The 13248-nt window shown below is 36.8% G+C and overlaps 1 protein-coding gene across 3 annotated transcripts; it reads right to left on the bottom strand.

Moving 5' to 3' along the window:
• Positions 1 to 5901: 5901 nt before the first annotated feature.
• LOC109153188 lies at positions 5902 to 12340 on the bottom strand. Of its 3 annotated transcripts, none has more exons than XM_019301012.1 (5): positions 8968 to 9383; positions 8723 to 8850; positions 8403 to 8515; positions 6441 to 6626; positions 5902 to 6079 (listed from the first exon to the last, which is right to left on the bottom strand). In XM_019301012.1, the coding sequence occupies exons 1-5, from the start codon at positions 9288 to 9290 to the stop codon at positions 6050 to 6052; spliced, it is 780 nt and encodes a 259-aa protein (XP_019156557.1). In that variant the 5' UTR covers positions 9291 to 9383; the 3' UTR covers positions 5902 to 6049. The 3 variants fall into 3 exon arrangements, 2 of the variants coding, with proteins under 2 accessions (XP_019156557.1, XP_019156558.1); XR_002049468.1 differs by lacking the exons at positions 5902 to 6079; positions 6441 to 6626; positions 8403 to 8515; positions 8723 to 8850; positions 8968 to 9383 and adding exons at positions 10490 to 10650; positions 10887 to 11325; positions 11658 to 11770; positions 11902 to 12002; positions 12092 to 12340; XM_019301013.1 differs by lacking the exons at positions 5902 to 6079; positions 6441 to 6626; positions 8403 to 8515; positions 8723 to 8850; positions 8968 to 9383 and adding exons at positions 10083 to 10650; positions 11658 to 11770; positions 11902 to 12002; positions 12092 to 12340.
• Positions 12341 to 13248: the final 908 nt, after the last annotated feature.

The following is a 13248-nucleotide window of genomic DNA, read 5'->3' as shown; positions in this document are numbered from 1 at the left end:
ATTTTTTTATGATGGGGTCCACTATAAAGACAAGAACTCAGCCTCTATTGTAAGAACCTCAATTATTCTCTCTCCTCTACATAAACATTTTTTTTAAGAGGTCCTCTACATAAACATTAAAATCTCAAAAACTAATTCAAAAACCATTATTGTAATTGTCCTAATTCCATATTTATTAATTACTATTATATACTCCGTATAACTTATCATTAAATTAAACGAATCTATATAATGATAGACTTAAAGAATACTTACGAACATAATTAATTTAAAAAAAAAAAAAAAAAAAAACTCAAAGAGAGTCACGTGATGAAAGAGAGAGGGGGAGGGAAACTACAAAATCCAAAACCAAATCTAAGCAAAGATCACAGCCACTTGGCCTACAAGAAGAGAGAGAGAGATAAGGGAACTGAAAATAAAAGTCAGACATTTTGGCTACCTTAACAGCTGAGAATGACAACTGCTCTTTAAGACTCTGCACCTCTCTCCCCACTGCAGAATGACCACAGAAACCCCCCCCCCCCCCCCCCCTCATCCCCCTCCTTAGCTTGCTCCCCCCATCTTATGCACAAAACATTCTAACTCACTTCAATTCACATTAATGTTCTACATCACACAAAATCCAAACAACCTTAATTACACACATTGGGACAATCCAGTGAAATAAGTACAAGGTTTTAAGTTCAATTTCTAATGGAATGGTGTATTGATATTCTTGGGTCGAGCCGGTAAACTATAAACAATTTACGCTGATTTATCTTCTTGTAGTTTTTTGCCACTACTTAGGGTCATAATATGAGATTTAACCAGTTCACACTCTCGAACAGTGGCTGAACCGCTGTGAATTTTCCTCATCATTAAAAAAAAGTTTCTTAACTTATTGTATCCGCTTCATCATTCAAACGAATATAACAAGTCGTGTGATAATTTAGAGCAAGACACTAAGCGGACATCATTCGAGGGATTTATTGTACTAATTAATATGGTCAAGCAATTAACTAATGATGCAAGAGGTTATTATGCTTGGTAAAACCTGCAGAATGGGAAGACAAAGAATTAATGACATTATGTGTGAGAACTGAGAAGTAAAGAGAAAAAAAAGGGGGGATGTTGCAAGAAATAGGGCAGCCTTAAGCAAGAACAATATGTGACTTTAATTGGTAACAGCTAAGGGTTAGTAGCCTCTTTCTTCTCTGCTCATAAACTGGAGTTGATATGTCACTATCTAAGCTCATTTGTCTGGTCGCAATCACCTTAGTTTCTCCCTCTTTCTCTCATCAGTCCATACATTTCATTAGTGTTTATCAAACGGAAAAGCCCATCATCCCTACTCAAAGGGTAATTTAAATTATGCTCATAGCTTACCAGTTCAAACTATGGTTGCAAAAATTGCGCCTAGGCACCCGACCGCCGTCGTCAGGAAGGCCGGAATCGGCCTCCTTCGCGATCGGCCGGCTAGGCGGTCTAGGCGGCTGCCTAGACCGTCTAGCCGACTGAACCGTCGTTGAATTTTAATTTTAATTTAATTTTTTTTTTTTTTTTTTTGCGTTGTAAGGTAGAAAAAGTTCGGGAAGACATAACTTTTGACTTGGTTGTCCGTTTTGGCCAAATTTTTTTTCAAATTATGTATATTTTTTAGATCTATCCACCGCAAACGCCGAAGGCAGTTTGGTCCACTAATTTCTCAAAAAAATGCTTCTTTTGCTCTTAATTTTAGTTTTTTTTATGTATTTAGATGGTTTAAACAATCTTTTGAACACTTTTACAACACTTACGTAAATAGTTTGTAAGAAATAACTATGGAAACATTATGTTTTATTACTAAATTTTGAAAATTTTAAATTTTAAATTTTAAATTTTTTTAATTAAAAAAATAAAATAAAATAAAAAAAATCGGCGCCTAGGGGGCGCCTAACGTGTTTTGCAACATTGGTTCAAACTAATAAGATCAATAAACACTTCTCACAAATAAATTAAACTTGAAATCTTGTAGTTACCAAATCAATTGTCTAACCAATTTGGCTGGAGTTGTCCTACTGTTTATCTGATCACCACAAATTACATTCACCCTGCCACTATATTCTAAGGAAAAATGCTAATTGTCTACCAAAGGTAATTTTTAAAAAGTGTCATTTGTATCGAATTTTATATAATTGACTTTACTATGCGTTAATTAGATGAAATTAACCCAATAAGGGAGGGTCGAATGGGTGAAACATGATTCTCGTACTTTCTCAGTTGAGCTTGTCGTAGGATCTTCATATTACACAAGAGAGATGTTTTCTGCCCCCCGGTGTGAGGGGTTGGCCTGAGCATGTTACATAGGGCAATTTATATCATGGATCAGGGTCGACATAACATTATGGACCATGAATTGAAACAACGAGGTACAGAATCATACTCGTAAGGTACAAAATTTCATAAAACAAAACCACAAAAAAAAAAAAAAAAATCACAACACAAAACACATAGCATAGTCTATGGACCCAGCTGGATTGAAAAGACGAGGTACATAATTCATACTCGTAAAGTACAGAATTTTATAACACAAAACACATACACATGTTATATATTTACTTATTTTTTAAATCTGACTTAGGTACATAATTTATGTTTATAGGGACAAAATTTCACCATACAACGATACATAAATTCATAAGATATATAAGACATAATTACTAATTCAATAAATACGGTAAAAATATATCCCCTTAATTTCAAGAAAATGGCATTAAGTAATTGGTCCCACTCCAGTAAAACTACATTTTTTTTTTTTTTGTGCATTAAAAAGTTTCTGAAGTTGCAAGGTTACCAAGAATCAAAATATGCCTTAAATGTGTGAGTGAGAAATGCCAATAAAATTATTAAGCTATAAAAGGATAGAAGACCATGGAGGATACTTTTCCCATAATGGTGTTGTGGTAGTTTAAGATGAAACATATCTCTTTTTCACCAGGATGTCCTCATCGATAAAAGTAATCCAATTCCTTTACCCTCTCTGCATTTATTTACTTCTTTAATTGCTTTGGTTGGTATAGGTAGCCTCTTAGCCCAACCTTCACAATAATATTTTTGGTACCACACCTCAATATCTTTTAGTACTAGCCATGTAGTGCACCTAGTTAATTTACCAATCTAGCTTTATAGCATTACTTCCATGGATAGATGGAGATTATATTCCGGTGTTAAAAGATTAAACGCTGAAATGACAATAAGTAAATAATGACGTTGAGAACGTGTCGAACCAGGCTCATTTTTTGTATTGATTGGGTGTTGGTTTATTACAATTTGTTAAGTAATGCTCTTGGGAGTAATTTAACATAATAACCAGCTGCCTTATAAAGAAAACTTGTCCTTTGGGTTATTCAAATGTAAAGCATTGTAGCGTAATTTTAATCGATCGAGCGTGTTAAGGGTGATCGTGTGTTGGCCGGCAACCACTCTCAAGTTCCAATTTTTTTCCGCTTTTTCTTTCTTGATTGGTCTAACAAAAAACCCAACTTCGAATTTATTGTTGCGGTTGCTCTAAGCATGACGACCTATTTTTAGTGATTGAATTTGTCACCTATATATATATATATATATATATATATATATATATATATGTATGCAGTAAAACAGGTGTGTGCATTGTGCTAAATTTGAAATTGATTAGCACAAATCTTCAACACATTGTACCTGAAAGTAAAAAGGATTTGACTTTGGTGGCACACATACATAAGAAGGATAGTATATGAATCCAATGAAATGAAATGAAATCTGTATATATCCTTTGAAGGCAGGCAGGCAGGGAGGGCAGGGTGACAATAATATTCGGAAAAAAGATGAAAACAGACAATGCATGAATAGATCAATCGGAATCACCACCGCTCGCAGTCAAACAGGGATTGATCTGACAGGCGGTGGCCACTAGGGTTTAGGCCCTGGAGGGAGGGAGGGGTGGGGGAGGGAGATCTGATGTGATGCTATTTCATGGCTGCCAAGATCCAACGGATGGGACCCAACACAAAGAAAAGAAATCCAATCCCTTGCTCTTAGCTAGCTTGCCTGGCGGTTGCATGACAAAATTCTCAGCTAGCCTATGATTAGCTCCCCAGTATGCTACACACCACACCTACCTCTTTTCATATCCAAACTACCTATTAGATGGGAATTGGAATGGATTTTGGTGAAATATTTTGGGTGTTTGGTAGTAGGGTGAAATTGAAGTAATCATTAATAATCAGAATATAATTAAGACAATTGATCTTAAGGGTGTCAGATGTGGTGGGTAGATAATGCAGGAAGTTGATGAAGTGAGGAGAGATTGGTGAAGAAGCAACGAAATAAGGAGTGATAAGGCTGAAAAAATAGAATGATACGTGATTTTAATTAGATAATGTGTTTTGTAATTGTAGCGGTAATCAAATCATATACTTATGTTTTAAAAAGTTGTCAACCAAACAGCGTGTATGACTTTCATTCTCATTTCTGGTGTCTAATAGTGTTGTAAAAATTTTGTCTAGGCATTAATTAATCGGCGCCTAAGCGCTAGGCGGCCGACTAGACCGCCTAAGTGTCGCTTAGGGCGCCTATGCACTAACTGCCTAGGTCACCTAGGCGCCTACTAGGTGTCCTAGGCACTGACTAGACCGCCTAGGCATCGACTAGGTCGCCTAGGCATCAACTAGATCACCTAGTCAGTTGATTAGCTATTGTTAACTTCCTTTTTAAATAGGTTATTGCACTCAAAACAATATCATTTTAGCGAAATAACCCTAAATTGTTCTATCTCTAGATGTTTTTTAGGTTAATATTTAATATTTTAGTATTAACCGTTAAAATATATTTTTTTGACAAGAATCATTAAAGTATTAAATAGTTTATAATTATCAAGTTTTAAAATATTTAAAAATTTTAAATAATTTTTTAAAAAATAAAAAATACATGCGCCGATTAATCGGCGCCTAGGCGTTAACGCCCCGAACGACTATAGATTTTTTCAACCATGGTGTCTAACCCATTAACTAAACATAGTTATTGATCCGAAAAGGTTATCAAGTGAGTGAAACATAATTTTTATACTAAAAAGTTAGTAGACCGGTGAATGATTCTAATTATGCACCCTATAGTTGCTAATCAATTGAACTGTGCCCCAAAGAGCAAAACAAATACTCCGTAATATCTTGAGGTTTGGAGGAGGAATGCGTAAAAATAACTTATTTGCCCTCAAATTCCGCAGTTGCTTAACAAAATTATTAACAAAAGAATAAAATACGTAAGAATTTCATAATCAATGACTTTATTATTAATAAAATTAAAAGCCGAATATAGTAAAATCAACATAATTGTGTTAACCATTTTGGAAATTAGTTCTACTATAATTCATTGTCAAGAATTATTTGCTGCATTTTTTTTTTCTACAAATCTTCTAAAAATTCAAATTCCTAGAAACCATTTCTTTGTTGCAGGCAAATCTGGTGGAACCTCCAAACCAATAATGTACCTATAAGTGACAAATGTTGCCAGAATTGATTTAATGCCATATATATATATATATATATATATATATATATATATATATATATATATATACCGATTCAAATGAGAACAGAGCTTCCCGTGAGGTCGGTGCAAATTGCACCATTAAGTATGCATAAACGCACAACACTGTTCAAAAATGCACAAATGCACCATAAAATGCACAACACACCAAAAAAATGCACCACCTAATGGTACATTTTCAGATACTTTGTGGTGCATTTGTCTATCTAATGGTGCGTGATTGCACGGCCGCACGGAAAGTACTGTTCAAACGGGAACCTGACTCTCTCTCTCTTTCTCTTTATATATATATATATATATATATATATATATATATATATATATATATATATATATATATATATATATATATATATATATAATCAAATACTGTACTATTAAAATTGTATAATGGCAGTATATATTGCACTTTGTTCTTGATCACAGAAAACATGTACAACTTGAAAATTGCCTTCTCAGAGAATTACTACAGACAAGAAAGCTCAATGTTGTTGCTACCCATCATTCACCATCTTCTAACCAAAGATGTCAGCAACTGCAAATCAAAAAAAAAAAAATTATTGTCAGTATTGAATGCAAATATATCCACTTAGCAAAGTCCCTAGAAAGGACGCAAGATCGAGCCCTAACAACCACAACGTGAGAGTTACATCTAATGTGGTGGGCTCATTGTGAGCACCAGACACTAATCCTCCCACCCAATAGGCCACTAAGTCACCGTGATTTACCACCTCCACAAATCATGTCGGGCCAGAATGTAGGGCCCCCGGGGCGAGAAATCTTGCCTTTTTGTGGACAAGCAAAGTCCCTAGCTAGAAAAAGCAGTGTACATACACACAGAAAGGCAGAATCACTCCTTAGAAATCGACCTAGTAAGCACAAGAGAAAACCGTTACCTCGAAAAGCTCAAATGGACTACCGCGCTTATATACATCATTCTTCTTCTTCCGATCATCAGGAAGAACGCTAAACAACAACGTCCTCCATCCAATAAGTAATATAGCGGTGCTCCCCATGGTGACTGTTACAAAGTTGACTGGCGGTACGTGACCCACTGTTGCAGCCCTTATGGCTAAACCCAACTGCCCGAGAAGTGAAGTACAAAATGATGAGTTGGGTAAATTTATGACAAGAGTGTACTTGAACAACTTGATTCTGGAAATCGTCACGATTCTTTTATTTATATAGCATCACTTGTCCTCATGCAAGAAGAGAGAGTTGATGTTATAACATGTTTGCAGTTTACAGTGCAGTTAGATAACCAACCAAAGTAACATGTATCTTATATCATTTGTATTCTAGGTAGATATGAAATCATAAGATGGAGAGAAGATAAAACTGTCCTAATAGGAAAATCAAGAACAGAATAAATCAAAGAGAATCCACCGAAGAGCATTGAGATTAAATAACTCGTACAAAACCGTGATGAAACAAATTGTGCAAGTTATTCAAGTTCTGAATTTTTTTCAGGCAACATTTCATGAGATGTTTAATTCTAAGGATTTTCTTGCAAATATTTTAACGTCCTATATTTTCTCTACTTAAAGGTCAAAGCTTGCAGACCAATTATTCAGTTTATTATTTGAGAATGAACATTGGATGCTTCTTTCTTTGACCCTTATTTTGAAATGTAGTGTATCAAACGTATTCATCCCTGTTTGTGTTGCCAAAGGTACCCACGGCAGGTATTGCGTGGGTCCACATCAATAACCCCAGCGGGCCAGCGTGGGTACGAGTCTGGCAGACATTAGTTAAAAGGGTTTTTTGTTATCCTTCGGGACGTTATGGCTCAAAAGTTAATCCGGTACTCCAGTTAGACACCTACAATCTCAGTTATATAACAATTCCTCACTGCTTTGCTAGCCAAGCCTACAATCCCCATAGTCCCGAATTCCTCTTCTTCCAACCGTTAATCAAATTCCAAAATAGTGGTTCTAATTCTAGCTCACTTCTATATCAAATCCTTATATGAAACCAGCTCCACTTTTCGTTAAGGGCACAATAGAAATGTAAGAGAATTTCAACTGTGCCACCGTTCTCCCGTTGGACTCCCAATTTTCAAACAAAACCTCATCACACACCATAATACCATATAAACTTTTGGGAAAAGGGTCAAATAGGCTCCTGAACTTTACTCAAGTCAATTAGGCCCTTAAACTTTCAAAGGTTGCAATTAAGCCCTTAAACATGTTAATTTAGAGCATTGATGCCTAGAAACCGGTTAGTGACCTGTAATTACAGGTCACATTACAGGTCACTAGGGTTCCGGCAAACCTCTGACGATTTGCCGGTGTTTTTGGCCGAAATGTGGTCAGAGGCCAGCCGGAACCCCAGTGACTTGTAATTACAAGTCACCAACTGGTTTCTAGACTTCAATGCTCTAAATTAACATGTTTAAGGGCTTAATTGCAAGTTGCAACCTTTTAAAGTTTAAGGGCCTACTTGACCCTTTTTCCTAAACTTTTTTTGATACATAAAAGCTAAACAAGTATTAGACATAGGCAGATATCAAAATCACCGTAACCCTCATATCCGGGCAAACTTAGCTTCGAAGGCATGAAACAACAGGTGAACTCCAACAGCAAAGTCACATACTCTTACAAGTTACAATTAACAAAACTGAAATTCTATAACAAAATTTTTGGTACTTCAGGTTATACCATGCAAAAGCCAAGTAAATCAAGTTGTCGGGATCAGCATTTCACTTGAGCATCAGAATCCTTAAATTTACAAGTGACACCGTTACACTATCACTAATTACAACATTACTATATAGTAGCATAACTCAAGCACAAACAGATGCAATAGGATTATCAATATATAGCAGCTAATCTGTTGAATGTACAAGGAAAACTCACCGGGATACCTAAAGCCCAAGACTTTGTTGCAGCAATAAATGCTTTAAACAGGCCATTCATACCTCGACCATCCTCTCCATAACCCCCGAGAAAATATGCACTCAAAAACCACCCTGTCGAATCGTGCAGCAAATACAACTCAAAGAATTTCATGTCCACCCTTTAAAACATGCATTAGTTGAAAGCAAAAACAAGGAAGAAAAAACTTATTCCTTATGGTTTGATGGCATTACTTTCAACAGATACTACTAATAGGTTAGAGTGTAACAAAAAATAAATAAATAAAAACCTATTCTTTATAGAACAGTAAAAATCCTTACCAGCAATGAAGGGGTCAGCTGTTCGCAAAGTCTCAGGCTCAAAAACAGGAAAACCATGGCTGAATCTTCCAACTGCGGAGAACAAGAGCAAAGCGGCGACATCCCCACCAGCTAGCAATGCCACTTTGCTAAAATTTCCCAATTTAAAGCAGAAAGATTACAACTTTAATCACTCCAGAACGAAGAAAAAACAAAATCAACCAAAAAATACAAGGCGGGCAATCCAGCAAAGAAGAAAGCATTACCCCCATTTGGAAATCTTGGAAGAAGAATCGGGCTTCTCGAACTGGATAACACCTTCAAGAGGAACCTCGTCTTGGGTGACCAAAGATATCGCGTCCTCATCGGCTCTGGCGTTCAGAGGAGTTGAACTGGGTGCGGCGGTGGTCGCGGTGGGGCGGGAAGCTCCGGTGTCGGCTCTGGCGAGAGTGATGGGCTTGCAGCGAATCTTGGGCGCGTGAGAAATGGAGGAGAAAAGAGGGGGGAGAGGGTGAATGAATTTGAGGGAGCATAGGTGCGAAGAGGAGAGTGAGGGTCCTCCGCCTCCGCCTGGTAGCAGCAGATTCATCGCTCTTCGTCTCCAATGAATCAATGGATGATGATAGCGGTCGACCGGTCGTGGACTCGCCGGTGCCCACTCATATTTTTATTTTGGAAAATGCAAATTCATGCCCACAATAAAATTTTATTTAATTTCACAATTTTTATTAATTCTCTAGAGGTGAGTAGGTGACCATTTTTAATTGGGTTAATACTCAATTTAGTCCTCAAGAATTTTTTTTTAATGTAGTCTTAAATTATTTTTTGTGCTTAATTAGGTCATCGACTTTTATAATTTTGTCCAATTGAGTCCTATGTTAAGACAATTTAGTAATTCTATCTCTATTAATGTCCAATTTAATCCTGACTATAGTAATTTTACTCAAATTAATTTTCGAGTATAGTGATTTTATCCAATTCAGTTCTCGCCTAAGTGATTTTTCTCAATTTAATCATTAATTATAACAGTTGAGGACTTATTTGAAAAAACCATCAAAGTCGAGGACATAATTATGCACAAAAAGTCGTTTATGATTAAATCGAGAAAAACCACTACAGTTGAAGACTAATTTGGGTATTAACTCATTTTTAATTTTACTTTGACTATATCTTACGGGAAAAAAGGTCAAATAGACCCTCTTACTTTACCAGAAAAAGTCAATTAGGTGCCTAAACTGTTTAAAGTTGCAATTAAATGATGCAATGAAACCCAAAAACTGGTTAGTAACCTATGATAACAGATCACTAGGATTCCGGCATTGTTTTCGACCAAAAATTGGGGGAAATATTTTTCAACCCTATTATGTGTATTTCTAAGAGATAAGTTATTCAAAGCGATGAATTAATCTATCACAAGAACATCTAGCAGAAATCCACAACTAACTGTCATACCACCTTGTTTGTCTCAAGGACAAAGTTAGTAGCATAGGATCCACCACCCTCAGTTGCCAACCGAGTAAACATCACCTCCGCCATCCTCACCGCTACCCAGCCACCCCGGCCACGACCACATTGCGCTGGATCATCATCATCACATTGAAACTTATCGGAAGCAATGACCCCGAACAGCTTCCCAGAACGCTGTAGCCAATTGACATTTAGCATTCTCGAGCACGACCACACGTCTGCAGAGATCTTCACTCTAATAAGATGAAGTCGTCGAGTTTGTGTACTTTGAACCATTCCTGATCCACTTTTTCTCTTTTGTAGTCATCCCATAATTGCTCCAGTTCCTTGTAAATCTCCAGTGAAATCCATTTTGGAGGAGATTTATTCTCCAGACGCCTTTTGCGAATATGGATAAGGTTATTTAGGAGCTGGCTAGATGCCTTTGCATCAAACGTGCGTCGAATATTAGTCTCATCCTCCTCTTTCCATATATACATTTTCTGCAGACAGCAAAACAGATTAAACTTTTTTATAACTACAACACGAACTGTGCAAGTGAAGTGCACAGTTGGCCAAATCTAAGCCATTGATCTCAAGTATTCAATGACCCAGATCTGTCCACACGGACTCATATAACAGGGTGGACTCACGGGAACACTGGCCTATATATATATATATATATATATATATATGCTAAATGAAATGGAGAGATTGTTAACTAGGATAGTGCACTTACTCTGAACTCATTGAACCATACTTCTTTAAGCTCGGGGGTACTTCACGGTATGTTTTCACAGCTTTAGTGAAATGTTTCTTGATACACCCCATTATAGCACCATTCACCTTGGCCGGGTGAAACCCACCTTTCCCATCGAGAGTTATAAGCTCTTGATCCCGCTTTGACATGGGTATGGATCCGTCTGTGTAGAGTGATGATGGCCTGTCATCGACGATTACAGTATTCAAGCCCTGTTTCATTATTTCACATTTAGTGATGTATCCCATAATTGCTCTAGATCCTTGTAGACCCGCGGTGAAATCCATTTCGGAGGGGATTTATTCTTCACCCGAGCTTTGCGAATTCGGCTAAAGGTCATACTGAGATTCAAAGATGCTTTTGCATCAAAATTGCATCGGATATCATCGTTATGCTCCTCTCTCCATGTGTACCTTTTCTATGGAGATGAAATGGCGTTAAAACCATATATAATTACCACACACCCTGCAATTAGGGTACCTAATATAGCACCATAAGTTGAACGAAAGTCGGCTCAACCAAACCTCATTGCCAATCTAGTTGGAGTCTTCAACTAGTATAACTTCCGACTATGCTACCATTGGTCTACATCATCTCATACTTCACTTAAGCATCTAAATCCTTAAAAATTTACAAGTTACACTACATAGAACGTTACTATCTAGTACCATAATTCAAGCACAAACAGATGCCATAGGATTAAAATACATATATAGTAGCTAATGTGTTGGTTGTTCGAGAAAAACTCACCGGGATACCTAAAGCACAAGACTTTGTTGCAGCAATACATGATTTAGACAGGCCATTCATACCTCGACCATCCTCCCCGTAACCTCCAAGAAAAGATGCACTCAAAAACCACCCTATCGAACCGTGCATCAAATGCAACTCAGAGAATTCCAACTCCACACTTTAAAACATGTATTAGTTGAAAAGGAAAACAAGTAAGAAAAAACTTATTCTATAGCATAGCAGAAGAGTAAAAATCCCTTACCAACAATGAAAGGGTCGGCTGTTCGAAGCGTCTCAAAGTCAAAAACCTCAAAACCATGGCTGAATCTTTCAACTGCGGAGAACAACAGCAATGCCACTTTACTAAAAATCCCAATTTAAAGCAGAAAAATTACAACTTTAATAACAAAAAGAAATCAACCCAAATATATTAGGTGGATAATCTGGCTTACCCCCATTTGGGAATTGGGGAAGAAGAATTGGGTTTCCCTTTCTGGATAACACCTACGAGAGGAACCCTATCTTGAGCGACGGAAGATACTGGATCCTCACCGGCGGCGTTCGTATCAGTGGGGCGAATCTTGGGCATGGAAGCATGGGTGGAAATGGAGGAGAAAAGGGGAGGAATTGGGTGAATGAATTTGAGGGAGCATATGTGAGAAGAGGGGAGTAGCAGCAGATTCATCGTTCTTCGTCTCCTCTCCAACTGGCAAGTGGCCACGAATTAACCCTCTTAATTTTTCGCCTGTTTCAAGCTTTCTATTTTGTACTCATTCTTATTTGCAGGAGAAGAAGAAGGTAGTTGAATAATGAACTCGTCCCATTCTTCCATGGATCTGAAGATTGTGTTCATTTTTATCTTGTTTCTTTATATTGTATGTCTAAACTCTTTGAGATGTTGAAGATTGTGTTCATTTTTATCTTGTTTCTTGATATTGTATGTCTAAACTCTTTGAGATGTTGATGTATATATGCCCATTACTAATTTTATCACGTTTAGTTTTAAATTTTTAAATTGCTCGTGTATATATTTTTTTAACTTTCAGATTTCAACTAGTTGTAGTCATTCCAAAAGTAAAGTCGTCATTTTAAAAATACGACTAGTTAAAATTTATTAAAAGGTGAAACCACAGGCAGTTAATTTGAATAAGTGATTAAATTTTTAAGACTAAAAACAATAATATCACTATACTCGAAAGAGCCGAGATTGCATCAACTCCCCAAAGATACTAAGGATATGCATTTGCTGTGAACAGTCATATGTCTATCGACCTTATTGACCTTCTTAGTATGAACCGATCAACTATGAACAGTTGATTTGATTTACCTTCTTATGATCCTTTGTCAGTCAAGGGTCAAACAAACATTCACCCAGAAAGTTTAAGACTAAAAACAATAATATCACTATACTCGAAAGACCCGAGATTGCATCAACTCCCCAAAGATACTCAGGATATGCATTTGCTGTGAACAGTCATATGTCTATCGACCTTATTGACCTTCTTAGTGTGAACCGATCAACTATGAACAGTTGATTTGATTTACCTTCTTATGATCCTTTGTCAGTCAAGGGTCAAACAAACATTCACCCAGAATGCACATTCTCAGT

This window comes from Ipomoea nil, unplaced genomic scaffold (genome assembly GCF_001879475.1).
Source record: "Ipomoea nil cultivar Tokyo-kokei standard unplaced genomic scaffold, Asagao_1.1 scaffold2480, whole genome shotgun sequence".
NCBI classification, from domain to species: Eukaryota; Viridiplantae; Streptophyta; class Magnoliopsida; order Solanales; family Convolvulaceae; genus Ipomoea; species Ipomoea nil.
Note: the sequence above shows the minus strand (reverse complement) of the source record. Positions and strands in the feature narration are given on the sequence as shown.